Source organism: Amblyomma americanum, chromosome 8 (assembly GCF_052857255.1).
Source record: "Amblyomma americanum isolate KBUSLIRL-KWMA chromosome 8, ASM5285725v1, whole genome shotgun sequence".
In the NCBI taxonomy this organism is placed as follows: Eukaryota; Metazoa; Arthropoda; class Arachnida; order Ixodida; family Ixodidae; genus Amblyomma; species Amblyomma americanum.
Window position 1 is genome coordinate 36,996,661 of NC_135504.1, and position 24,757 is coordinate 37,021,417.

The window sequence follows — 24,757 nt, forward strand, 5'->3', positions numbered from 1 at the left end:
CGTCCGCCCGACTAATTGCGCGTGCGCCGGCGACGCAGACGGCAAAAACAGAACAAAGAAAAAAAACCGTCCGACGGCGTGCGTCCGTGTGTATGTGACGGCGAGGAATGTCAGAATTTGTGCCAGCTCGCGCGCGCCGTTGCGAGGACTGTTGTGTCGGCCTACGGGGCCAGAAAGGAGCGGCCGCGACACAAGGCGCAGAGCAGCGCGCTCCCTTCTTGCCCTGCCAAAACCGGGCAGCGGAGGTGCATCACGTGTCCCGACCGACCGCTCCTGCAGCCGATGCGAAGTAAAAAAAGAAAAGCATCAAAACATGGCGCTCGCGAGCGAGCAAGGAGGTCGGAGACGACCTCGTTTTCGCTCTTGCTTTTTGCGTTGTATCCCCGACAGGGCTCCGGAACGCCGTAACCGGGCCCTTCCGCTCTGTTTTAGCGCAGCCGAACGCCGCCACATTCCGATAAAAGATTGGGATATGGGTTAGATCTCTATGCGACGTCCCGAACGCCCAACCAGACCTCCAGTTGCGGAGCCGTGGTTCGTCTGCTGCTGCGCGCGCGCGCCGGTTCGTCTGCGATTCGAGGGCGAGTCCATTCCGTGCTCGGGAGAGGGGGCCGGCTTGTTCCGGCGCCCGGCGCGCCACCACCCTCCTTGCCACCGCAGTCAAGGCAGCCAACATGGCTGCTCCTCGTATACCCGATGGTTCCTTGTGATGTGTTGAAGCTACGAAATGCTCAGATGGATGTTGGACCGTTGTTGAAGTTGCGGGAGCAAAATTGAGTACAAGTGAGTACCCTGCTTAGTCGTTTGTTCGCGAAACTGAGCGTGGGTCACGCAGTGCGCGTCCCCCGGTCGTGCGCCTTGCGACGTCGGAATGGCGAGTGCCCGTACGAGCCCCGCTTATTGTGAAGCTGACCGGTTAGGCCTAGTTGCCCTTGAATCGTCGACGGCTGCTCGGTGCGCAGGGCGCTTTGCTAGATTTTGCGCCGATGCTGCGGAAGTGTGCGATCGGGTTGCGTTTCCTCGGTTGCCGCGGCACACCGACGACGGGTTCGGCGTAGCGTTTGTGCCGCTGCGTCGCTAGGCCTGCTCAACAGCTGATGCTATTTTTGACCTACTCTCCGGGTTCTCGCCGATAGTGCGACGCGAAATTTTTACCCCCTCGTTTTTTTGGCACACCGGGTTATGTTACAGTCGCGAGGCTTCGTTTCGTGCATTCGGATGGCAGCACGGCCGATCGACGCTCGTTGCGCTCTGGCAGGCCGGGGCAGCGTTTGACGGCGGCGGCAACAAAACAGCGGTAAAAAAAATCAAAAGCGTCCGCCACGGCGCACTGTCGTGGTCGGCTGCGGGGTCGCCGCCGACTGTCTTTTCATATTGTAATGCTGTGCGCAGGGAGCCGTTCGGTTACGCTGCGAGTGCCGATCGTGGTATCCCGACCATCTTTGTCGCGGTAGTAAATAGTTTGCTTCTACAAGGACGCGGCCCGTGCCTTTGAATCGCTTCTGCGTCGACGGCCAAACGATTGATCGGGCCGTGACGTCGCGGTATCGATTTTCTTTTTTTCATCTCCGCGCTGCGCTCCTATTTGTTTCCCGCCTCTGTGTCAGTGGAAGCAGCGGTGTTCAGCTGGCGGCCGACGGCGCAGAAGAAAGCCGAGCGCGCGGTGGTTTTCGTGGCGTAAGTAAAAAAGAAAAAGATCGTCGGAGAGAGTTGCTGCATTGTTTCTTTTCGGCGCCATTCGTGTTTTGGCTCGGTGCGTGCGTGTGTTTGTACGCGCGTGCTGCCGCTCGTTGCGGTGTAGCGGCGCGTAGTGGCGGTGTCGGTTTCGGAGTTTTTCCCTTCGCGCGTTTCGTTCACCCTGCGCCAGATGGCGTGGCCTGCTGCTCGAGTTTCGCAACTGTGCGCCAGTTGTTTGTTGTGGCCGTCAGGTGTCACCACCTGTTTGGAGGGTCCCGCTGGTGTGGGGCTAGGATCCTGCGCAGCTCGCCAGAGTTGGCACAGAGTAGTTCTTTTCTTTTTGCCTTACGGCTGGCATGAAGGCGAGCATGTGTGCGATTGTGTGGCGTCATCGGCGCCACCGATCTTTCACTGAGAAAGAGATCGGAGTTGCGGAGCTTGTTCTAGAGCTTTCTATTGCCCTGTTGCGTCATGGTTGAGAGTGTTCGGGTGCTTGATTGCGCGTAGGGTTGAAGTCTTATCGATTTTGTGAGCACTTTGGCGGCTTTACATCTGTGTTTGTCTTTCTCCTGCGACGGGTTTCTTGGAAGTGCGATTTGTCTGACGTAAAAATCGGGTCATGAAAATTGGGGCGTTTGTTATAGCTTGTTCAATACTTTGTCGAATTGCTTTCCACCATTGTCAGCGTTCGAGAGTCAAGCACAAGTGGGTATAACCACTGGTAGCAGGGTTTCTCAATTCAGTGAGCTTTTGAGATGTGCAGTGGAAGTCTTGTGTGTTCAAAAACCTTTCGGGCGTGAAAGGAGTGCAGATGGTTTTCATTTAGTGATAAAAATGCAGTTTATGAAGTGCAAGTGTGCTAAAAGACAGATACAAGAACACTAGACTCCTTTTGCATTTGGCTTTCATCGTGACTAATTTTTGAGTGCTGTTTCCTGTGAGTACACGTTATGTACAACACCTCGTTCTCTTCCTGATGTGCAGACCCAGCCGTGAGATGCAAGGCGACGACAAAAGAAACGACCTGTTTCTAGGCCAAGGGGGCCCTGGGGTGAGTGTACTGGCGCCTTCAAACCTTGGGGGGTTGTGCTTGCTGCTGATGTAGTGGAAAACATGCACTACCATAATGTTTGCAACAGTAATCAAAAGTGATGAGGAATGCGTTTGGGAGGAATAAGTGATGGGCTAATGCAACCATGTTTAAGTTTTAGTTGCTAACGCAACGTGACCTTGGCTGGAGGAAGTCACCTAAGGGTAGATTCACACGATGGAGCAAATTGTGTTTTGTAACTGTGCTCCCCCCCCCATGTCAGTCAATTTTATGGCTGCACCCTCATACGCAAAGCGCAGTTTGTGGTACTGCATAGTCCTTTTACACGTGGGATCTGTGGCACCGAAATCGGGCACCGCAAAAAAGAAGCAGGATTGGTGTGTGGGGTGAGATTAGCTCTGAGAAAAAGTGCATATGTTTGTTCACCAGACATGGCTATGGTGGTGATGGTGGCTCATGCTGATTAAACACTTTTGGAGTGTCTGGTTGAGGTCCAAAGTAGCTGCTGGAATTGAAATCCAAGTAGGGCTCATGAAAGGGCAGTCTTCGATCCCTGTAATGGTGGCTCATGCTGATTAAACACTTTTGGAGTGTCTGGTTATGAGGTCCAAAGTAGCTGCTGGAATTGAAATCCAAGTAGGGCTCATGAAAGAGCAGTCTTCGTCCCTCGTAAATAGTGACTGCATTAATATTCGAACACACGGGAGGTTGCGCTTCTATGTATTACAGTGTAGCGCCATCTAGGAAGAACGAAGTTGAGCAGGTATTTAAGCTTTCTAAAGGGCTAATTTCTCTCAAAAATGTCTCGTAATGCAACCTAAAGGGTAACACACATCCTAGGGGAGTGGCAACGGATTTGTGCGCAGGTAATTGCTGGTTATGGGCAGGAAGAAAAACGATTTCTAGGCAATGGATTAAACAACGATTAGGCTCAAAAGCATCTCGGGACTGCAATCTAAATGTGAAGCGGTATATGAATTTGTGTGCTGCTAATGCTTAGTTGAAAGAAAACACAAGAAAGCGCGAATAACAGCACTGGGCGAAGGCTGGTAGAAAAAGGGAAACCTGTACCCTTGCATCAAGAGTCGGTCCAGAGCTGGCCGCTCAGCTCTGAGGGTACACAACGAGCTCACTGGCAGAGTGTGGGGATTGCTTGTCTATGGTCAGAAACATACAAGTGCCATAAACTGAACATATAACGACCTTTTAAAAATTTCTCCCCTTTGCATAAAACAATGTGGTAAACAGGCCTGTTTTCCTCCCTCTTCACTTGTTCTGGAATCACTAGAGATGCCCCTTTGATGGAGCCAGACTTTCAGCACTGGGCAGTATAAGGTGACGTGTTGAAAGAAAAACTGGTAATGGCGCAAGAAACGGGGACACAGAAGGTACACAAAAGACAGGACTGTGTACCTTGTGTCCCCGTTTCTTGCGCCATTACCAGTTTTTCTTTCAACATGAACCAACTCGCCCAAACTCGAGTTTTACTTGATAAGGTGACGTGCTTGGCATTAGAAATCATGCACAAGACAGTAAGGCGTTCAGTTATTGAACCCTCAGATTGTAATTTTCTCTGATGGAGTTAGGGGCAAATATGCATGGTCATTTCAAAGGCCCTTGAACCGATATTCTATTGTCTCAAAGACCAGTTGAGTGCGATACATAAACAAGCAACGCTAGCTTCCTCGGAAGTGCATGAACGCTACTGCAGCTTGTCCACGACAGTGTGGTTAATATTCCTGTTATGAGTAAACAGTGTGCTTTTAATCTTTTCAGTTGAAGCATTTTTATTCATTGCTAGCATGGCTGCAAAATCATTTGCGATGATGGTGGCACCACACCACCTTGCTACGAAATGACAGAACTCCTTTGAGTTCAGCAGTGATCGAAAATCTCGAAGGCTGTCGACTCGGTAGCCTTTGAAAATGCCCGTATGACGAGGATCTTAATTTTGGTGGTCTGTGGGGGACTGGACGGGACAAAAATGTGTTTAGAGGTGAACTGAAATGCACGACGTTGCCAAGCGGTGCTTGAGCTTTATCACAGCAAACTTTGGACATATGAACTAGTTTTTGGGCACAGACGTGGCCGGTGTGAATAGGTGCACTAGCTTTGGCAGTCCAGCACGCTCTATGTGAAAACGGCATACAGCAACTGTGGCGTTGCTGTCGCTATGGTTATGCATTGTTTTGCAATATTAAATGGTGTATCCATAAATTCTGGCTGGCGCATTATTTTGGTAATGTCTCCGTTAAGTGTGCTCGGCAATGCAGTTGTTATTATATGAACCTTTGCATGCAACAAATTCAGTCTGATAGCGTAAACGACTGTTTCATTTAAAACAATTTCATCAAATCTGTATTGCGTAGATTATGCAACCAGACGTTACCAGCAAGCAGTGAGCACAGCTGGTTGGTATGTGCAAGTCCAGTGCGCCTGTTGAAAATGCATTATTAAATGATTTAAATAATGTCGCACTGTATGCATTTTTGTGTGTTAGGTCAGTAAGATTGATAAGTCTGCCTTTGTTCTAGTAATGCTTCAAGAACCATTTGGTCAGTTTTAGTACCGCTGAGATAGTATGGGATGAGTTAGTTCCCTAAAGTTCATTATTTTTCTTTTCCCTTCCTAGGCTGTAGGAAAACTAATGTATTTTCAACATTTTAACCAGTTTTCTTTTTTCTCCTTTTTTTACGTTGTCAGTCAATGCTTTTGGTATACTATGAATTCCATTCTTGGGGGACCAAATCCTGGGCCAGGTTCTTGGCATACAGTGTTAGGGTGGGGTGTCTGTGCCATCACTTCTTGGTGGAGGATATTACACGAAGGGGTTGCTTTGTACTGGGGATGCAACTACTTGTGTTGGCAAGCACATTTGCCACCTTGCTGCAGTTGTTTCCTTTTGCCATGCGGTCACCATCTTCGCCATTGGTGGAAGACGTCAATGCAGTTAACATACCGTACATTTCACCTTGTGCCACATTATTAAAGGGTGTCTTCCTCTATTTTGTGGGCCTAGGGTAATGGAAGCTACAAATTTATAATTGCAGTTTTGTGTAGGATAAGGTATATTTTTAGGCGTGGTACTGCCTCAAGTTTGGATGTCGGTCACGGCTCATGTGTGTGGTGCTGCCTTGCATCGCAGACTTGGGACACACGACCAAGTTCAGAGCCCCGAGAGGCCGGGAATGTGTCGGCGGCATGGCCGACCGGCACTACCTTGACACAGCCTTCCTGCCGGAACCCCTGCGAGAGGGGCATGGGTATGTACTCTTCTGGGACTCCTCTTTCTTCCTACATATTGAAGATTGACATAGCGCAATACGCAGGTTCAGAATTTTTCAGCTTCCTTTGTCTGTGTTTTCATAAAATGGGTCTAATCTGCACTCATTTTTACGTGCAACCTTTCTTTTTGAAAGCCTTAACTTGTTATGCACCCAGTGTGATGGGGTCTGCTAGTGTTGTGGGTCTGGTGCATGCAACAGTGCCTGCAATGGTTGGTGATGTTAATGAGGCTGTTTTCTGACTGGTGTGCTCTGCACTGTCGATGTTTTGCAGGTCCCGTGGAGGATATTGTGTGGAGTGGGGAAGATGCATCTGTGATACACCGCTCAAGCAGCCTGGGGGGCCAGTGTGCTTCCACGGGGTCCAGCAATAGTCAGCCGGGCCCCCGACACAATAGGGGCACCTCTGCAGCCCCCTCCTCATCCTCCTGGGTGAGTAGTTGTGCCATCCATCTGGGCACCACTGTGCTATCATTGGCAGTCTGTAATGGGGGGGACTCTCTGAGTTGGGGGGGTTATCTGTAAGGACAAGCAGTGTCATTTGCTAGGCATGACAGCTTTGCCCTGCCTTGCTCAGTTTCTGGTGGCAGATCGCATCATCCGCAAGCATTAGTGTGGTGGCTTCATGATGTATGTTGTTGCCTGTAAGTAACGGCCAGTTTGGTTTGAAAATTGCCCAGTGACCTGATTTGAGCTTTTATAGTAGGATACAACCTAAAAAAAAAGGACAGTTGGGAAAACTGGGCCGCAGTCCATGGAGTCCTATATTGCTCTGCTGGTCAGTCAAAACGGTAAACAAAATCGACTTTTGGTTTTTTGGCTATATAAATAAGCCAGACATGAAAATTCAAGAGATGGTAATTTGCTTGCAATTAGCGTCTTGTTTAGGTAACGAGAAGTTTTAACAATGGTTTTTGGTCGTGAAGGAATTCCGTGCGGTAGTCCTGACACTTGCAGAAGGTGCTCGGGTTTGAGTATGTAGCGTGGTGCGGGAGGTACTTGTTCAGTGCAGCATAGTCGACGGCACCGCTAAGGGAGATCGTTGCTGTCTGTCGGACACGCCAACTCGATCGTCTGCCTGTGCAGCCCTCCAACGACAGCCCCTCCGAGGGTGCAGACCAGTTACTGGGCGCTGTTGGGGGAACTGAGGAGTCATCGTCACAATCCTCGTCGCAGCCGCCACAGCCATCGCGCAACTGTCGGCCTCCACGCCTGGGCCTGCTGGGCGGGGGCGAAAACTCTCACAACAACGGCACCACAGCCACAGGCTGGGGTGCGCCGCCACCCGGTCCCCAAGGGGGATGGGGCTCTGGCGGAGGAGCCCAGTGGGGAGGTGCCACGGCACGCAGTGCTGACTACACGCCTGGTGGCCCAAATCCGAGTGGCGATGCCGGTGGTGCCAGCTCCCCGACTAAGCCAGCGGCTGCGGGCAGCTGGGGTCAGGGTGCAGTCAGCAAGGTTGCCGAAGCACCAGATGCCAAGAGCGCCACCACGGGGCCACGCAGTGTTTTGGAGGAGCCCATGACAGAACTGCGGCGACTGGCAGCTTTCAGCGAGGGTTGGGGCCAGACGGTAAGTGTCACCTATTCATTTATGGCACTTTGTGCTGCTGCGCAAACGCCAGTTGGAAGACTTGTTCAAGTCTGTCGCAACATCCTGTCAGTGATTTGACTTGCGAAGGTGGCGATTGCTCTAGCCGACTGTGCCTGTAGTTACACTGCTGCTAGGTCTTCTGTTTGCTTTGTGGGCACAAGTTTCCCTAAAATATGGTTGATTGCACCATTATGTGACTGAATGTTTACCCCTTGCTTCGCTTCATTTTTTATGACACCTGAGCCACCTTGTCATATCTGGGAAGGAATGAGGTTTTCGTTTTATTGATTGGGAGGCTCAATATCCTTGCCCAGCCAAGGATGGCTGGGCACCAATGTTTCGGGCCCTCTACACAACCAATAATTAATATTTATAATGTTCTGCACTAAACTCTTCCCTTATAGCTTAAGCTTGGCGCATGATGACCTGAGTTGTTTATGTACCGTAAAACCGAACACAGCACAGCACCGTTATGTTAAAAACACGAAATGTGTTCGAGTTTATCCTCCTCAGAGTAGGTTGTCAGGGTCAGCTTGGTTTATAGGGTGCTTCTTCAAGTTGTGGTGTGGGTGCTGCAGGCACTGTGGGCCAGGCACATCGAGGGTCCTGTGAATTCGTTAGTACAAAGAAACGCTGCATCGTGTGTGGTTCTCACTTCTGCTGTCTGGGTCGCAGTCTATCAACCAGGACACGCCCTGGGAAATGCCACAGTCACCCGGGACCAAAGAGCCGCCAACAGGGGCGCCCTGGAGGGCTCCCGTCAACACTGGCACTGAGATCTGGGAGAATAATTTGCGCAGTGCACGAGCCGGGGGCAACAAGCAGCCCAACCCACCACAGGCAGCACAGGTGAGCTGTTGCCCTCATGGCATTTCCTTCCTGTGAACAGAGGAGAGGAAATTATACTCTTGCATCAAGAGAAGATGCATTCTGGGGCAGCTCCTAGATGGTGGAAGGCAGCTGCTGCACTGAAGTCCTGGGGAGCCTTCGTCATCTGCGCTCTGCTGCTTTGTAGCTTTGTTTCTGTGGCGACTCTCGTGACCAGAGCAGGCCACATGCTGATGTGGTGCAAGCACGTTCTGCCTTCACCTTGGCTGGACACTGCCGCCCTGGTTACCGCCACGTCAACGCTGGTGCAATGGCTGTGGTCTCGGTTGTATATTCAACCGCAACTGGTACTCTTTGCTGGCACCACTTCTTTGGCACGTGGCCGAGCCTGGTCACACGAGTCTCTACTGGTGGTACTTTCCAACCAAAATTAATAAAACTTGGTGCGCTTATACAGTTTCTGTGCAGATGTCAAAAATGCTCTCATTTTCGGCCCGAAAGAGCTGTGTCTCCCCTTAGGGCATCTGAAAGCCTGAACACGAAGATGCTCTATTTGTGCTGCCGCTGGTTTGAATCCTTCTTGAGGGTAAAGTTTCTGCTCTGTTGGATACTATTTGGATGCGTAGTTTTTAAGTGTTTCGGGCGAGTTTTGCTTTAGGTTTGGTGCGGTGTCCAGAACCCTCTAGCATGCTGTAGCGAGTCACCTGCAAGACATTGCAACAGATCAGCAGTTGTACAGGGTGAATTAGGGAGTTTTAGTGTAGCACAATGTGCTACTGTGACACTCAAAATCCTATGGGAGCTTGGGTTCTGACACTGCCTTGCTTTCCCTCTGTCCTAGGGTTCTAGCCAGTGTCCTCAACAGCAGCCCTGGGGGAGCCACACCCCCACCAGCCACATTGGGGGCACCTGGGGCGAGGAGGATGAGGTCCCGTCCTCCAACATGTGGACTGGAGTGCCCGCACCAGCCCAGCAAGGGGGGCCTCGTCCACCTCCCGAGGGCCCGCCATCCTGGGGCGGAGACCACCATCGCGGGGGTGGTGAGAAGCACTGGGGTGGGCCAGCCCCGCCGCCCCCCAACTCTGGCTGGGGTGCACAGGAGGAGCGAGAGTCTCAGGGCCGGCTCTGGGGTGGCCGGCCCTCGCACAGCATGGATGACGGCCCCAGTGGTGCATGGGGTGGGGGGCCCAAGGGTGCCGGGCCCCCACCCGGTGTGGGGACCTGGTCTCCCGTTGGCGGGCCCAATGGCAAGCGAGAACCCTCGGGCTGGGAAGAGCCATCCCCACCGCCGTCCCGTCGGCCAGTGACCAACTATGATGATGGCACCGCTCTCTGGGGCAACCCCACAAGGCAGGGCAAGGTGGGTTCTGCGGTGGGTGCTTTTACTATGGCCTCCTTGAAAACAGTGAAGTTTGGCTCAGCCAGTTGGCAAGATGTAAATGTGATAGCAGTTATGGGCACTGCTAATGCATTTTTGTGGATGATGCATAGAGGGCAAGGACAGAGGGTTTCCCTGAATGGGTTAGTTCGCTGCAGGTGAGTAGGTTAGGGTGTGTAGACTTGGTTTGCAGCAACTTTGAGATGCAAGGCATAAGCCGTAGTGGCTTAGTCCCATTATCTTGATTCCAGGATACTGTATGCCATGTGAGGAGCCCATGAGTGCTATTGCATTTCAGTGTTGCCAGCTTGCATTTTTGGCTTTGTGAAGGGTTTGGTCAGTTGTGGAATAACTCTTGATTTGTTGTCCGGTGGTTATCTGGTTGTCATTTAACATTAACCACTTTTGGCAGTTGCATTTCAGTTGTTTGCTGCACTAATTGCATTCTTGGTTGCTTGTCTGTGCATGGCTTCTTTCCCCATGAGACTGTATTCATCTGATTAAGGCTTGAAATACTAATGTCTCAATGATTCCTCTTTTTGTCATTGACTCTCGTCACGCCTATCATCAGTGAAGACAACAGTTTTATGTTAATTACAAACAGGCATGTAAAAGAACTTCCTGATCTGTCTTGCATGTCTTTTTTTTTTTTTGCAACTTCCACATAGACACTTAAGCATGTCTTTGATTTGTCTACTAAGCCTTCACCTATCCTTTTTTTTTACCTCCTGGGCTGGCAAGCATTTCTGAGGGAAGTGGGTATGTGAAGGAAAAAAGCTGCAAAAAATTGCTAAAATTTAGTGTAGTCAGCAGCAAAAGCTTACAGGGTGCATGTGCTCTGCAGCAGATTTTCTGTAGGGCTGGCTGGTGCTCTAGTCACCTGGTATTGATGCTAGCGAATGGAGCGCGCCGACCTGCATCCTGTCAGCGTTTGCTGCCTCAGGAACTAAATGTTTTCATACTATTAAGGTATTGCGAGCTAAAACTGGCCAGGGTGAATTTTTAGCCTCCCCAAAACTCTGGCGACACCATCATGCGAGAATGGGGAGAGTTGCACCTGATTCTTTAACAAGTTAAGGGGGGACACTGGTCTTTGGGACCAAAAAACGACCCAAAAATCTATTTTTTAAAAATGACATTTTTTGAGCCCATAGCTATTATTCTTCAACTCCAGGAAATCGGTATTTTGACCATAATATTAAATTTATATCACTGTGTGGGCTAAGGGAAGCTGAAGGCACAATGTATGCAATAATCGAAGCACAATTGTTCAATCACGCTTTAAGAACTTGTAATTTTGCAAAGTTTATCGATCCACGATATTCACACTTCGAATGCTGCTATTATAAGTGCTGTAAAATTACTAATGAGGGTAAAATTGGAAAAACTGCTCTAATTATTGCACTCTTTACTGACCATACTACGTAGCCGTGATTTTATTGAGCCATTTTTTTGTACCGAGTTACTAATAAATGACAAATTAATTGTAATTATCTTAGGAACTAATGAATTAATTAAAAAAGCAATTTCATATTTGAAATCAGTATAAGAAACTGAGCAGTGTCATACAGTTTCATTAGGATTGGACTAAAAATAAGAAAAATAGGTCTAAGACCGGTGTCCCCCCTTAAACAAACATGTTAGTGCTTTTTTTACATGACTATTTGTGCCTTTGAAATAATACCAGCAAAGTCTGGAGTGCACCATTATGGCTGGCGCATTTCACTTTGCACCTCGTGGCTTCGCCAAAGTGCACATGTAGTGAGCTCCCTGTAAGCGTGCCCAGCTTACATGCGTGACTGGGGTACAGGATTGTTCTAATGTATAGATTGTTGGCTGCAAGTTTGAAAAATGAGGATGCGGGTAAGCTGTGATGTGTTCATACAACAGACAGTTGGAACTGCCTTCCTTCAATTGTTAACCATGGCAACTGAAGCATCTGCTTTTCAGATGGTAACCAGCCTTTTTAATCCTAAGTGCGGCGGACTCGCGAATTCAAGCTCCAAATTCCAAATAACCAGTTTATGTGAACTCACCCTTGGTTGTGTCGCAGCCTCATGAAATTTTAACGAATCTTTGGTCCCCTTTCAGTTCGAATTATTACTGGGCAACTCTATTTTGGCGTTTATTTTCTTATTAGTCGACTTCTGGGTTTTTAAAGTAGAAGTGTAAGTGGTGATGTGGATTGTACAAAACCAGATTTTCATCTCAAAATGGTGACGTGTGGGGTGTAGGGGCCTAGCCCCTGCAGTGCATTTTTTTTTTTGCGTGTCGAAGATGTGCAGTGCGTGAAAACAGTTGCTTTACCTTGCGGAGTGTCGTACAGCGTGCCATGCACGTGCCACAGGTGTCTCACTGGAAGGACATGCCCTCGGTCAAGTCCATCAGCGGCGGCGGCGGTGGTGGTGCTCCACCTGGGATGCTTCGAATGCCAAAGGAAGGCGTGTGGGGCGGCAACAAGGGCCCCCGCGGGGGTGGGGCCAACTGGGGCGACTCTGGCTGGGATGACCACAACAAGGGTGCCTGGGGCGGGGTGCCGCCTGAGCAGGCCTACTGGGGCTCCAAGCCCAAGGGGCCACCGTCATGGGCCGACGGCCAGATTGACACGTCCACCTGGGGTGGACCTTCAAAACAGGTCAGCACCACTTTTTCATTTCACTCGGCTGCCTTTTCTATCTCTCCTAGCCGTTTGCCAGACAGGACTAGGCAGCTTCTAGGGACACGCGACGAAAGGCTTCCCTATTGCTTATCTCTAGATTGGGAGCAGATAGATGTTTCTAGCTTCCTTATCACTGCGCACTAAATCTTATTTTGTTAATTGGGAATTGGGGAGCCTCAGATTTCAATTCTGTAAAAAAAAAAAACAGATGATTTTGGTTGTACTTGGGGGTACACTTGGGTTATACTCAGATGCGCAACTCTGCATTGCGCATATAGTGAGCAGGTAAAAAATTGTGATATGGTTCGCTACAGCATAAATTAGTGATATATTATCAGAAACGCATGCCGGATAGCCACAATTTAGGCAGGTGAGGAGACAGCAGCTCGGGTGACTGTAACTAGAGAAACGGGGAGATGTGTTCTGATCTAGTGCCTATTGGAGGGTCATGGATATTCCAGGAGGCATGAAAAACCAATTGGGGTGTCGCACAGAAAATGGTATGCAAGAGTGAAAGCTGTCACCGTTTTAGCCTTCGTGCCGGCCAACATGCGCACAGGATGGCTGCTGCAAGGTTACAGCCGTCCACTGTGCTGCTTCATGCCTCCGCTGCAGTGGCGTGAATGCGTGCTGACCGCCTAGCTACTGTTGCTGGCTGCCAGCCCGCCATGCTTCTGTACCTTTCGTGGCACTGTTGGCAAGACAAAAGGTGCAAACCTCGGCAGGAATGCTCGCTGCACCACCACTAATCTCTCATGAGATGCAGTGAAGCCTACTGCCTGTCATTTGAGCGGGCATGTATTGAGGTTGGACAGTTTGATGTATCCATTTTGTGGCCAGCTGCGTTTGGTATACAAAGTGAAAATTTAGTTTTTTGTTTAAAAAATTTAGGATGAGTTCAGTATAGTTATTAATTCATATTGTCTGTGTTGATTATATCGTGGTTTGGCTGTATTTGCTATGCAAGTAGACAAGCCAACTAGGGAAAAGCGTGTTCGTTTCTTCATGTGCAGGGTTGAGTCTATCCATTTTTGACGACGTGTGCCCTTTTCTTGCCTCTGCAGGGTGGCAAGCCTTTGACCAAGGACCTCATCTATGCCAGCAAGCAATTCCGTCTCCTGACAGAGATGGGATTCAAGAAGGAAGACGTAGAGAACGCTCTGCGTTCTAACCAAATGAACCTCGAGGACACCCTGAGTGAGTATTTGGCACCTCTCTTGCCGCTCCCTGGCCTTGTGCTAATGCTCACGACACCAGATGTGTGCATGCTGTGAATGCTTTTGTCGTGGAACTTTGATGTTACGTTTTTTGGGTAGATGCTGGAACGAATTGACTCACAACTTCCATATAGTATTAGGTGGTGATGGTAGAAGCGGTCCTTGAGATCTTATTGTTCCAGATAGGGCAGTCTCAGGTTGTTTGGAACCTCAGTATGGCTGAGTCTTTTGGGTGGTAGGGCGGCATGTTAACGTGGATGTGCTCTTTTGCCTGCAGTGGACCTGAAGACCCTGCCGCGAGGAAATGGGGCCCAGGACTCGGGCCTGCTGGATGGCTCGGACTGTGGCCTGGGCGGGATCCGTCCCAAGATGCGCTCCGATGAGGACCCCCACGGCCCGCTGGGGGAGGCGCCTTTCGCGGGCTTCCATCCTGCTGCTGCTGGCTTCCAGGGGCTACCTGTGTTTGGTGCTGGCTACGGTGGTGGACAGGGCTTCAAGCCTCCACCAGTCAAGGTACACACAATTGTGTGGAGACTGCAGGGAAGCATGTGTTGTGGCTTAATTTCTCCTTGATTTGGCTGCACTGTCTGCACTAGTTCACAGAAGGGCTGTGCCAGTGCAGCGCCAGTTCCTGTATTGCGAGCGTAGCCTAACACTAGCGCTGTCAGTGCAGCGGCCAAATTGAGTGCGAAAATGCAGAAACGTTCGTCTGGTGCAGCCTTTAATTGGTGCTTCTCGCATCATTTAAGATATAGGCAGTATTACGCTAGCTGTGCAGCGGCTGTGAAATGTAACAATTCTGAAAGTGATGAAATAACGCGCGCTTTCAGTTGTGTTGTGCAAAGTGTGGCACAGGTTGACAGTCACCGAGTCAGTGTTTGAAGCGGTAACAAACGAAGTACTTGGACTTTGAATTAGGAGCTTATAATTTAGAGTGTTGCTCTAGACGACCTTTGACAATTTATACCTGAACCACGTCTGAGTTGTCTGCGAAGGACTTCTCCACAACTGTTCCACTTTTGGTGGATAGTGTCAGTTAACTACCCGAGACTGACTGGCAGGCGAGGGCGTGGGCTAACTGGTGACCTCTAAGCCAGTTGCTGTTGTAAATGAAGGTGCGGATAATATTGCAGCTAGCTGTGTAGTAATTGCACAAAAAAGAGAAATGGTATAAAGCAACTTGCAATTTAAACTGTCTTGGTGTAGGCGTGGTGCAGATGCCGCATCTGGCATGCGTATGTGGCTGTCAGTGCCTTTAACCAAAACAAGCTTGGCTGCAGAGCCACTCGTGCCACGATGTGCTCTAAGCACCTCTCACTACTTGCACAAGGAGAGAATTATCTGGGAGGCTAGTGCAGATGAATTCATGCACACGACGTGCAAAGAGTGCTGCACCGCCTGAACTTTGCAGAAAGTGCAACCAAACCGAGGGGACCGCTAGTTGTTGCCACTAAAGCAGCTGCAGCTATATGCTCGGTCCAGGGTTGTTGAAAAGTTTGCGAAACTGTCTGATAGCTGTATTCTCTACTAGGTCGCTTCTTGTTTTCCTTGTCTCACTCGAGATCATCACTTGTGGTTAAAGGGAGGCGTGTGCCAGCCGATCATGAATGGAACGGTGGCTGACTGCTGTTTCTTGTGGTGTTCCTTGTTTGTGCAGGGTTCCAACCAGGGGTCGAATGCTCCAGCTAGTCTACTTAACAGCACGGGTATGGGTGGGCAGAACTCTAGTCTGACGGTAGGAAACAGTATTAGCAGCCTGAGCCCAGCCCTCGTGCAGAAGATTCTCCAGCAGCAGCAGCAGCAGCAACAACAACACTTTCCCGTAAGTGATGGCAAACAGTTTCTTGGGGGGGCCTGCATCGAAGTATAGGCAGGAAAAGATTTATCAGTTGTAATTCTCGGCTGTGAATGTGGTCTGTTCTTGAACCGCTTCAGTGTTGTGCTTCAGGAACTGGCCAGGTGAAGGACTGGACGGAACTGCTCACAAGAGAGCAGGCAACATGAAATAATGCATGGGCAGCACACTCAACACTGGGATGCTTGTGCAACATCCTTGTAGATTGTGGGAGTGGATTAGGGCTACATTAGGTACGTTTATGGCCCAGAACCCACTCATGCCTTGGACTGTCAGTTCTGTCTGGAGGGCAACAACAGGAGTTGAGGAGTTGCTGAAGTCGCACTTTTAAAAAGCCCATCGTCTGAGCTGGCAATGGAGGTGGTTAAGCCGAGCATGACGTGAGCTAGTGCTGTGACTTGTAATGTCGCGTATGACATTAGTCTGGCTGTTTTTTTTCGCAGTAATTATTGTGCTATCAAACGGCTCTTGTGAAATCAGATGGTGGAATCTCTTGTTTGCCGTTGTGCAGGCTAATGCGGGTTGCCCGGCAGGCATGGGGGCTCGTCTGGGCCAGCCGAATGTGCCCTCTGCAACACAGTTGCGTCTCCTGGTGCAGCAGATACAGATGGCGGTGCATGCGGGACACCTCAACCCTCAGGTAGGCATTGCTGGTTTCGGGGTTGTTTGTGCTTCTACACCCCCCCCCCCCCTCCCATTTTTTTTCCTCTAGGCATGTGTTCGAAATTCAAAACAAAAAGGCTTCAATGAAGAGTCTAAATATTTTCTCTTACCGTAATCTTGGGTTACATATCAGTCTGAAAGATTTTGCAATTGGGGAAGAAATCCTGCGTGATGTACTTTTTCAAAAAAGTGCTTTCACTGCGAGGCTAAATGTGGTAATTAACGGCATATCAAGGCCTACATCTCAAGTTACCTCTGTGTTATGCACATTTTGTTCTTGCAGCGCATGGATGAAATAGTCTCTTCTTTTTAGGGATCTGTGGGCTAGTTACGGTGGTTTTGGGGAGACGTTAGGCAGTAGGTTAGGGAAGCACTGTTATTTGGGGGACTGTGTGCTGCAAACAGCTGATGCCTCAATGGTACCCGTCTTCTCCCTGTGCAGATTCTGAACCAGCCGCTGGCGCCGCAGACCTTGCAACTGCTGTACCAGCTGCTGCAGCAGATAAAGGTGCTGCACCAGCTGCAGCAGCAACAGCAGCTGGTACACACCAAGGGGGGGCCACCGCTGCAGCTCAACGTGCAGCTGACGCAGACCAAGCAGCGCATCCTCAACCTGCAGAACCAGATTGCTGCCCAACAGGCACTCTTCCTCAAGCAGCAGCTGCCCCCACCCCCACCTCCACAGCCACCCCAGCAGCAGGTGAGGAAGAATGACGCACATATTCCGCAGAGTTTTCCTTGTTTCGGATTTTTTAGCTTGATTTGCGGTCCTCAAGCTGTCAAGCTTGTTCACTGAGACCGGCTCATCTAGGCCCAAGAAAGGAATTTCATTCACCTAGACGCTGGTCACCTGGCAAGCCTCTTCACTAAGTCCAATGCGCCCTCCATGGTCCAGTGCTTTGGCACTTTTGTCAGATTGCAGTTGTCATGCTTGCATGCCCTTGCTGGCACTACCATCACTGGCCGTTGATAAAATGTGAGCATTGTGGTGTGCAGGCCCCGCCCCATGCAGCTCCACCTCCCCCTGCTGGGCTGGGTGGTGGTCCATCAACACCGCAGGATTTCCTCGGCAGCAAGCCCGGAGGTGCCGAGGGCCTGCATTCAGACTTCCGTGACCTGAACCTCAAGGACGCTGTGTCCCAGCAGCAGCAGCAGCAGTCCCGCCTGAACCAGTGGAAGCTGCCATCGAGCCTCGACGAGGACAACAAGGCTCCACAGCAGAACGGAGGAGGAGATTTCAGCCGGGCCCCGGGTCCGGCTTCGAAGGCTGGCAGCGGCCTGTCATCATTCCTTGGCGGCACTGACGGACCGTGGTCCACCGGGGCATGCTCTCAGGATGGCTGGCCCGACGCCCCACCCACGACCAGCGGCGCAAGTGGCGGCACTTCGTCACCTGGCGAAGCCAAGGATTCCAATGCCGCCGGCTACAGCCTGAGTGACCTGGTGGCCGAATTCGAGCCCGGCAAGCCATGGAAGGGGGCGTCGGCACTCAAGAGTGCCGAGGATGACCCGCACCTGACGCCTGGGAGTGTGGTGCGGTCGCCTCTCTCGGTGAACACCATCAAAGACTCTGAGCTGTTTGGTAGCTGGAAGCCGAGTCCTCCAGGAGGGGAGGGCTCACTCGTTGCTTCCTTGGCCTCGCTGACCTCCAGCACATGGGCATTCACTCCAGCCATCCACGGGTGAGTCTTATTCCTAGCAGCAGGTGGAGTGAGCCATCTGGAAGCACTGTCTAGAACGTCAACCTTCCGTCTTTTTGTTGTGCTCTTGGAAGAGGGTAGTGGTGTGGGTATGCTGGATATGGAGCCTTTCTTGCATCCGTGGAAACCAGTAACTGCAGCTCTGCCCAGGTATGCCTTTAGAGAGGGGCATTAAAGGGACTATGCAAAGAATTCAAAGTCTCTTGTAAATGTTTTCTATTGGTGTGCTCGTAGTGACCGATTTTGGGACTAAAATCGCTAAAGAAAGACGTCACAATATCAATGACGTGTCGAGGCCACCACACGGTGTCATTCGCTGGAGCCACGGCAGCCACGACGTCACGGGCACACTTCCGGTAGTCGTGAAAATCGTCTAATTATGTAAACAATATATCCACACACTATGCACCCCAAGGAACATCTTGTGCAAAATTTTATTGTGATCCAAGAAGTTCAAGAGGAAAAAATTGTGTGCACAAACTTTAAAAATGGGCAAAAACACCAATTTGAGAAAAACTCAATTGAAAGCTTATTCGTACATTGGATGCCGAAATTCTCCTTCAAATCACATGAAACTTGGTGGTAATGTAGTTCAACATATTGGCCTCTAGCCCACAAGACTAGAAAACCTCGTCAGCTGATCGTGTCCGACATCTATCGAACGCGCACTGAGCGCCGCTTTCACATTGATAGCGAAACTATAGGGGGGCTTGCACTGCACCGCTCCGCGTTGCTGCTTTCACGGCCGTCGGTATCAGTGTGCCGCGACAAATGCACTGCAGAAATTGCCACTGCCGGGCATGCTCCATTTGCACACCCGAGCTCCAAGAGAGAAGCGAGGCCTTTCCGTCCATTTTCGACCTCAATCACCACGAGTTCGCACTTGCTACACGGCACCGCTAACGAGTCTAGTCATAACTTCACAGATAAGGACGCTTGCACCGGTTCTGCTATCTCGTCATCCTGGAACGCTGCCACCTTCTACGATGCGCTCTCGAAGTCAAAAGCGTCACCGACAAAATCAGACATGCTTGGCTTTGCAGCGCCGGAAGGCGTGCTGCTGCGTTTGTTCAGTGTTCGCAGCATTCGTGGCTCTCCTTCGCTTCTGCTTGCGTTTACCCATACGGGCATGCAGTCCGGCTCTTGCAGAGGAGAAAGTTAGTTTCTTCTCGTTCAACATCGAAAACTTTTGATAATGAAAACGGACGCTCAATAGCCGTGCGAGACGATCCAACGCGAGTGGATACGAAAGGCAACCAGTGCCGCTGCACTGAGCGGCGGCAGCTCAGACGGCCAAAGTTAGGCAGCACGCGCGACTTTTTCGGTCACCGCACGTCATTTAGACACGTTTTTAACTAACTTCTCGTGCGTATATCTTGCTTTCATCTTTTGCTGCATGAAAGTAGGATGTTCAAAGGTGGTAAAACAAGCGAAAACAGAAAATTCAAAATAATGCTGATTTTTCGACCCGCGTCTCCCCACAAGAACTGGTGGCTCGATGTGCTTGCAGGAGTGGAAATGGCAGCGGTGGCTCATCCAAAGGTAACGCCTCCAAGAGTGGCTGGGGTGGCAGCTCTGAGCAGGCACCCAGCTCAGACCCCTGGAACGTGGGGCCCAAGACCCGTGGACCACCTCCCGGCCTCTCTTCGGGCTGGGAACAGCAGGGCAGCACCAACTGCACCTTCCTGGTGCTCAAGAACCTGACCCCGCAAATCGATGGCTCGACGCTCAAGACCCTGTGCATGCAGCATGGGCCGCTGCAGCTCTTTCACCTGTTCCTCAAGCATGGCTTGGCCCTGGCCCAGTACGGGTCACGCGAGGAGGCCGCCAAGGCTCAGTCGGCGCTGCACAACTGCGTCCTCTCTAACACCACCATGCTGGCCTACATCCCGTCCGAGTCGGAGGTGGCCCAGTTCCTGCAGCTGGCCAACGGCCAAGGGCAGCACCCCTCGCAGCAGCCACCACCCCAACACCAGATGCCCTGGGGCTCTTCCACATCTGCTTTCCACCCGCCACAGCGCCCTCCCCTGCAGCAGTTTGCCCCAGGCCCCAGGGTCGCCAAGCAGCCTGGCGAGCCCTGGAACACTCCCCAGCCGCCGGCATCATCTGCCGCGGCAGCCGTCTCGTCGTCGACGTCCAACGCTAGCCACCTGTGGTCATTCCCCGGTGCCGGGGGTGGCCTCTGGTCCGCGCCTCAGACCAGCCAGGCTGGGGGTGGTGGCTCCAACCCAACGGGCCTCGACCACGACCACGGCGCACCCGGTGGGCCCCAGTCCTCGCTCAACTCCTTCCTGCCTGGTGACCTGCTCAGCGGCGAGTCCATGTGAGTGCCCGGTGGGGCAGAAAGAAAGAAAAAGAAACCCGAACTACTGCGACGACGGAGTGCGCGCGCCGGTGCCTTGCCGGCCCCTTTGTGATAACCGCTTTTGTGGGGGGTAGGGAGCTGGGCTCTGGTGACCCAACACACTCCCGCCCCCCTCATCCGCCTGGGTCTGTTTGTGTGTGGGTCTTATGTGTGCGTGTCCCTCCCCCCCGCCATCCCCCCCCTCTTTTTGCCGCCGCTGTGCGCCCTTTGAGAATGCCAAAATGACACGGACCGGCCTGTTTCTCTTTGTTTTAATTCTCTCGTTCTGTCGCGTGTATGTGTGTGGGTGTGATTGTGTGCGCTTGCTTGTTGCGAGTGAGGGAAAGTCAATCAAGATGAAAAAATAGTATATACACAAACACACATAAAATATATATATATATTGATATTACGCATATATATTATATATATATATATTGACCACCTTTTACACGTGACTAAGAGTGTAAGAAAAAAAACTTCTAAAAAATTTAAAAAAAAGATAACTACGAGAAAACACTGCTCTTCTGCACAACGTGTATGTTTTCAGTTTTTATTATGGTTGATGACGTTTGTCTTCTGGCATGCACAAGGGGGGAGGGTGTCGTGTCAGCGGCGCGCGACGACTGCCAAAGTGTGATACCTTCATGGACAGATGAATTTTTTTTTGTCGACATTGTGTTTTATTATCTGTGTTGCAGTAGTAGTCATCATTCCCACTGCTGTTAATGTTTTTTTTTTTCCATGCGTTTACGTTGCTTGTCGTTTATTTCACCACGCGGCTGCCCACGTGCCGAATCAACGATTTCTGCCGCAGCTTTGTGTGGTTTCAGTTGCCACAGATCAGCGACGGTGCTGCTCCCACCCGGTGGAGAGAACAAGTAACCTCTTGTGTAGTTGACGGATCTCCGTGTTCTGGCTGGGGAGATGTTGCCTCACTGCCATCGCATGGTGCGAGGCAGCTGAAATCTGGGCAGGGCCTGCCTCCATTTCAAAACCAAAAAGACGAAGTGCCAGTTTTATTGCCGTAGTCAAAAATGACTACACAGATTATGTTGATAGATGCATGGCAGTGCGGAGAAGTAGCCTTAGGGAAACTCGAAGCCAAGTGCCCTCAAGCCTCGGGCGCTGGGCTGAAAAGAATAAGTGTTATTTTTTCTTCTGGAGTGTGCAAGCTTTATCTAGTGCTAGGAGAGTGTTCTTTGGGAGGCCAGCTTGTGCCACCCGTCAGCCATTTGCCGCAGGGCTCGGTTTCCTTTTTTTCTGCAGCAAGGTTTTACTCTTCAGTTTCTTCATCTGACTTTGGTGCAAGGTGGAGCTGGCAGGTGGGTGTGTTGCCAGCAGCACTGGGCGGCGCAAGCAGCACAGCGACATATCTGAGCGTGCAGGGCACAATCCTCTCTCTTCCCCCTTGACCGTTGCAATAAATGGGGGGCTAAGTAGCAAAGTGTTCTTCTCCTCTCCCGTCCTCCGCTTCTCTCACCACATCCACGCGCTCTCCCCTCTACACGCGCACACACATACTCACTCACTCTGGGTGCGGTCGCATTTCCTCCAGCCGACTTGGCACTGGCATTTGGTTCCTTCAGAATTCATGTGCATCTCGGTGTCGCTGCGCCCCCACGGTGTTGTGCTGCTGCCACCCCCCCTGTCGCTCCCTTCCTGTCTGACAAGTCTCGAGAAGGGCCTCACATATCTCTCTCCAGCAAGGCTCACGATCGCTAGTGTGGCCTTGCCTGCCGCTGTCGCAAACTCTCCCTTTGATGGACAACTTTCGCTCTGTCTTTTGATCACAAGTGCGTCGTTTGAATTTTTGTCGCGAGGGGGAAGGCCGGCTCTCTTCCTCCTCCTGGAATGCGCACATGTTGTCTCCGCTCTGCTTTTGGCTGAGGGCCGGCCGCCCCCCCTTGCTTCGTGACGCATTGGTAGCTCAAGCCCCCTCCCTTCTTTCTCAGCTGGTCAGAATGGGGAGGGGGCCCCAGGTAGGAGGGACTCCCTTTCGCAAATGTTGGGTCTCCAACTCCACACCCCCCCCAAAGCCCCCGCCTCCCCACAAAAGTGCTTTGGGGTGTTGAGTGTGGGTGAAGGGGGGAATCACACACACAAGGCCCAACATCATCTCTCTACTACTATATATAGCGCAATGCCTCTTCTCAGGCACACTGGTGTGGCAATCTATGCATCTTGTGCGCAATGTGCAATACATCTCCTGACCTGGTCTCCACTTCTTTTTGTTCCCTTCCTCAGGACTGGCAAAACTTAAAACAGTGTAAAAAAAAAAAAACGCATTGAACTCCAGCACAACCTGCACTCATCTCTTCCTTTGCCGCGTTGTATTTACAGTCCGTGCCAGCTCGGTGAGGCCCATGTGCCGGCAGTGTCTCGCATTTCTTTGGAGTTGCTCTCCCAAGTTGTAAACTCTGGACTGTCTCTTCTTTGTGTTGGCTCATGGTCGCACGGGATCAGTTGTGTGGCCACTGAAAACTGTAAAAGCAGCTTGTCACAGGCGAAGGACAGCGATGTGTACATGTTTGAGTCTCCGTCTGGTTGTCCTCCCGTATTTTTTTGGTGCTTTCATTTCTGTCGGGTCACAGTGGCTTTGCGCGAGCCGTTTGTCCGAGACCTGGCTGATGGGCAGCTTTTGGTGCCAGGTGACATGTCTTAGTGTCTGCTGCCTCTTGTTTTCTCCTCCTCGTACTTAAAAGTGGCGATTGTGTGCGACCTGAGGCCAGCATGTGTCTCGTTTCTCGGTTTGCAGTACCTGCTTCCAAAGGCTCTTTGTCTTCAGTAGTTTGCTGGTTATCTGTTCACGTCCTCGAAGCCAGCGATCAAAAGGTTGACCCTTTTTTTCTCTCTCTCTCTCTCTCTCACGTTTGTGCTGTCACGACGCGGCAGCTATGAAAAGTCTGCCTTTTTTCTCTCTGCCTGGACACGGCAATTCCTTGTTCCTTTTGCAAGTTTTTAATGAGTCAAGTCGAGCTTCTTGTTGCCTTTCTGAAGTGTGCGTCTCTTGGGGTTCTACTTTGTTTAGTCTTGCTTCTCGACGCTAACACGGTCGCCTCATGTCGCGTGTGTGCATGCATGCGCGCGGCACGTCTGATGCAGTTTAAAAACTGAGGGGACTGTTGGTGTAGTGGCAACGTAGCCTGGGGCCAAAGTATAAACGAAGCCTGGAGAGATGAGGGCGCACCTCCTTGTAGCCCTTGTTCGTCCCTCCATACAATTCTGCTCTCTCTCTCTCCTATGCTCTCGTTCTTTGTACAGATTGTCAGTATGTGTATGTAATATGTGTGTGTGTATGCTATGCTTTTTAGTGAGATTTGGGCTGCCTTCTTCACCCGAAGTTGGAGAGGCAGATCCGGCACTGTTAAAGAAAAAAAATAAATAAACCCAGCCGTTGTCACGCTCGGTTCACGCGGGTTGTGGGAAGGCCGCGGTGGAGTGTGTACCGAGAGTTGCCATGTGCATTTTGGGGAGCTGTCGTCGTCCCCCATTCCCAGAGCTTTTTGTAGAAAATGCAATGACTTAAAAAGAAAAAGCCGCGTCTGGGCTAACGAGACGCGGAACCAAAAAAAAAAGATCGGACAGGTGCACTCGCTTGTGCAAGTTGTTCACACGTTTGGGGTGGGGTGGGGGTGCGTCGGTTGGAATCTAACCTCGCAAGGCGCTTACCCGTCACTTTCCAGAGCCAAGTGCATTAGTGGTGGAATCTCTCTTGCGGCATCGCGCCATGCATGGGTGCTCGCGGTTCCTCGACGGTGTTGGGCTTGTGTGCACCTGTCTGTGTGTGTGTGCTGCGTGCGTGTACGCGTTGTAGTGTTAACACGTATCAGTCTCTTGTCGGTGCCGGAATACAGCAGCAGCAGATACCTTAAACAGTGAAGCACGTAATACTCTAGTGTGTCAAGGAAGCCATGGGGCACTGCTGTGGGTCTGCTCAAAAATACAGGCGGGACTTGGGTGGGCACGCCACTGCGCTTTTCGCACGAGCAGCCTTGCCTGCCAAGGGATTGTTCTCGGAGGAGGCAATGATGATTAGTCACTACCGCCTAGTGAGCAGTCAAAGTACGGGGGAGGGTGTTTCGGCGCCACCCTCTCGACAAAGGTGTTTCCGGGTTCTCGCAAGCCCTTCTCAGTTGTGTACAAAGTTGTCCGGGAAGACGGGGTATGCCGTCACAAGTGTAGGGGCAGCTAGCGTTGATTCCAGCTGAGATGCGCGTCGGCATTTCTGGCGTGTCTTTGGAGGATGGTAGAGTGCATTTTGTGGGTGGACAGAAATGGGGAGGGGGGGTGTGAGCTGCAAAGGTGGTTGTTTTCCAAACTGGTCTCAGTAGACGGCTGGGTGCTTGCGTCAAGGTAATCTGGCCGTTGGGGTTTGTTCTATCTTGCAATGTGGGTGTGGCAAAATGAGATTAACACTGTGGGGCAGGGGGCAGTGGTGCTTGTTTCCCCTGTGCTGGCTTTTGGGGGGCTGGGGTGTAGAGTGCTTGTACATAGTTTGGGGCGTC

At 51.1% G+C, this 24,757-nt stretch overlaps 1 protein-coding gene across 4 annotated transcripts; it reads left to right on the forward strand.

Annotated features, from left to right (window-relative positions):
• The first annotated feature begins 647 nt into the window (after window positions 1-647).
• gw (trinucleotide repeat containing adaptor protein gawky) lies at window positions 648-23,776 on the forward strand. 4 transcript variants are annotated; one of them, XM_077634497.1, is made up of 15 exons: window positions 648-783; window positions 2,662-2,728; window positions 5,874-5,991; window positions 6,287-6,444; window positions 7,099-7,584; window positions 8,281-8,454; window positions 9,275-9,805; window positions 12,138-12,446; window positions 13,535-13,667; window positions 13,965-14,200; window positions 15,345-15,509; window positions 16,054-16,182; window positions 16,648-16,905; window positions 17,202-17,887; window positions 19,416-23,770. In XM_077634497.1, exons 2-15 carry the CDS (start codon window positions 2,675-2,677, stop codon window positions 20,230-20,232), a joined length of 4,254 nt encoding a protein of 1,417 aa, XP_077490623.1. In that variant the 5' UTR covers window positions 648-783; window positions 2,662-2,674; the 3' UTR covers window positions 20,233-23,770. The 4 variants fall into 4 exon arrangements, with proteins under 4 accessions (XP_077490623.1, XP_077490626.1, XP_077490625.1 ...); XM_077634500.1 differs by having other exon boundaries at window positions 651-783; window positions 9,275-9,793; window positions 12,159-12,446; XM_077634499.1 differs by having other exon boundaries at window positions 654-783; window positions 12,159-12,446; window positions 19,416-23,776.
• The last annotated feature ends 981 nt before the right edge of the window (window positions 23,777-24,757 follow it).